This window comes from Echinops telfairi, unplaced genomic scaffold (genome assembly GCF_000313985.2).
Source record: "Echinops telfairi isolate 266 unplaced genomic scaffold, ASM31398v2 ScPeMD7_7473;HRSCAF=8511, whole genome shotgun sequence".
Lineage (NCBI taxonomy): Eukaryota > Metazoa > Chordata > Mammalia > Afrosoricida > Tenrecidae > Echinops > Echinops telfairi.
Genome location: NW_022111377.1, coordinates 1,537,579 through 1,539,246, shown reverse-complemented (window position 1 = coordinate 1,539,246; position 1,668 = coordinate 1,537,579). Strand labels below are relative to the sequence as shown.

At 58.2% G+C, this 1,668-nt stretch overlaps 1 protein-coding gene across 1 annotated transcript in view; it reads left to right on the top strand.

Moving 5' to 3' along the window:
* ECHDC3 (enoyl-CoA hydratase domain containing 3) overlaps window positions 1-445 on the top strand; it is a 23,320-nt gene extending 22,875 nt beyond the window's left edge. Inside the window, exon 5 of the mRNA XM_030889050.2 lies at window positions 1-445. This exon is cut by the window's left edge and continues 7 nt beyond it. Within this exon, the coding sequence (XP_030744910.2) occupies window positions 1-303 (303 nt within the window). The 3' untranslated portion in view covers window positions 304-445.
* Window positions 446-1,668: the final 1,223 nt, after the last annotated feature.

Sequence of the window (1,668 nt, the reverse complement as noted above, 5' to 3'; positions counted from 1 at the left end):
GAGATGCTTTTCACTGGGGAGCCCATTTCTGCGCACGAGGCCCTGGCCCACGGGCTGCTCAGCCGAGTGGTTCCCGAAGCCCGGCTGGAGGCCGAGACCATGCGGATCGCAAAGAAGATTGCCGCCATGAGCCGCCCCGTGGTGTCTCTGGGCAAAGCCACCTTCTACAAGCAGCTGCCGCAGGACCTTAGAACAGCCTACCACCTGGCCTCCCAGACCATGGTGGACAACCTGGCCCTGCAGGATGGACAGGAAGGCATCAAAGCTTTCATCCAGAAGCGGAAACCCATCTGGTCATCTTGAGCTGGCATGCGCAGAGGAGGGAGGGGATGGGTGAGCCCAGTGGGCAGTGCTTGGAGGCCCGCCCTGGCCCTTCGCCCTCCCACTCCCCAGTCAGCACAGCTGCCTCCCGATTGTCATGGAAGACCCTCCTATTTTTATAATATGTCATCTGTGTTAAGTCGTGATTCCGCTGGAAAACCAAGCGAGTGGGTGGAGAGCAAAGGAATGAGGAGGAAAAGGAAGTTGTGTTGGGACGGGAGGTTAAAGGGCACCTCTTTGGGCCGTTGTGGGAGACACCCTATCCCCACACACACACCCCACACACACACTGTCCCCCCTCCCAGGGCCTTTGTATATAAGAATGGTGCTGGTGAAGTGTGCATCAAAGAAGGAAGCCAGTCTGGAATGCCCTCGAAGGTAGACAGGCACTTGTGCCATTGGGAGGTGACAGGCTTCAAATCCTGACCGGTTAGTCTCCACAAGCTTGTTGATTCTACTGAGAAACACCCATGCCTCTGGCTTTGGAATAAGTCTGTGTGCTTTAAATAGACGCAATTAGTATCTAGGCCATGTGATCCTGCCAACCAGGCTTTAAGCAGTCTGGGAAGAGACACAACATAACAGGTGTGCTTCCATTGTCTGCCCCCATTGACAGACAGTCGCCAGGTACCTTTAGCTCCTGCGCCAAGGCTCCAGGCAGCCACCATCCCATGGAAACCCAGGCCCTACCTGGGCTAAACCCGAGGGTGTAGAGACTGCAGAGAGATAGGAAGGCGGGCAGAACACAAGCTGCTGCCAGTTAGGTCAGCCACCGACGGACAAACACGGTATGGGCTCGCTAAAACACGCACATGGGGACAGACCCGAGGTGGGGAAGGAGAGTGGCTGGTTCGCCTGGCCGGTTCTCCATGCTGCCCAAAGTCCTGAGGCCGTGGAGAGTGAGGATTGCAAGCCTTGTCTCTCCGTTGTGGAAGCCTATGTGTTCTTTCCATGGGCCACCCGGCCTCCCAGGAAGCCCCTGCGCTGCAGCGGGGCTCACTGGCAGCAGCCAGCCCGAGGAAATGACTCGCAGCCCTCCTCATAGCCAAGCAACGGACTCAGTACTCCTGGCTGCAGCGTTCTGCAAGGGCATGGCCAACACCAGCGTTGCTTGTTGGCAGACCGCTAAGGAGCTGTACAACTAAGCTAATACAGGTCCCAGGGAAGCCTCGGGACTGGCCCCTGAAGGCTGCCCACCGTGGTTGGCCGGGAGGGTGTGCGTGCGGGCCAGTAGGCACACACCGTACTCCCTTCTGCAGATGGCCTGCCGTGGAAGCCCTTCCCCAGAAGGTGCCAGATCACCCAGGGCAGGGCGTGGGGGCCATCTAACATCTCTAGGCTTTTGAG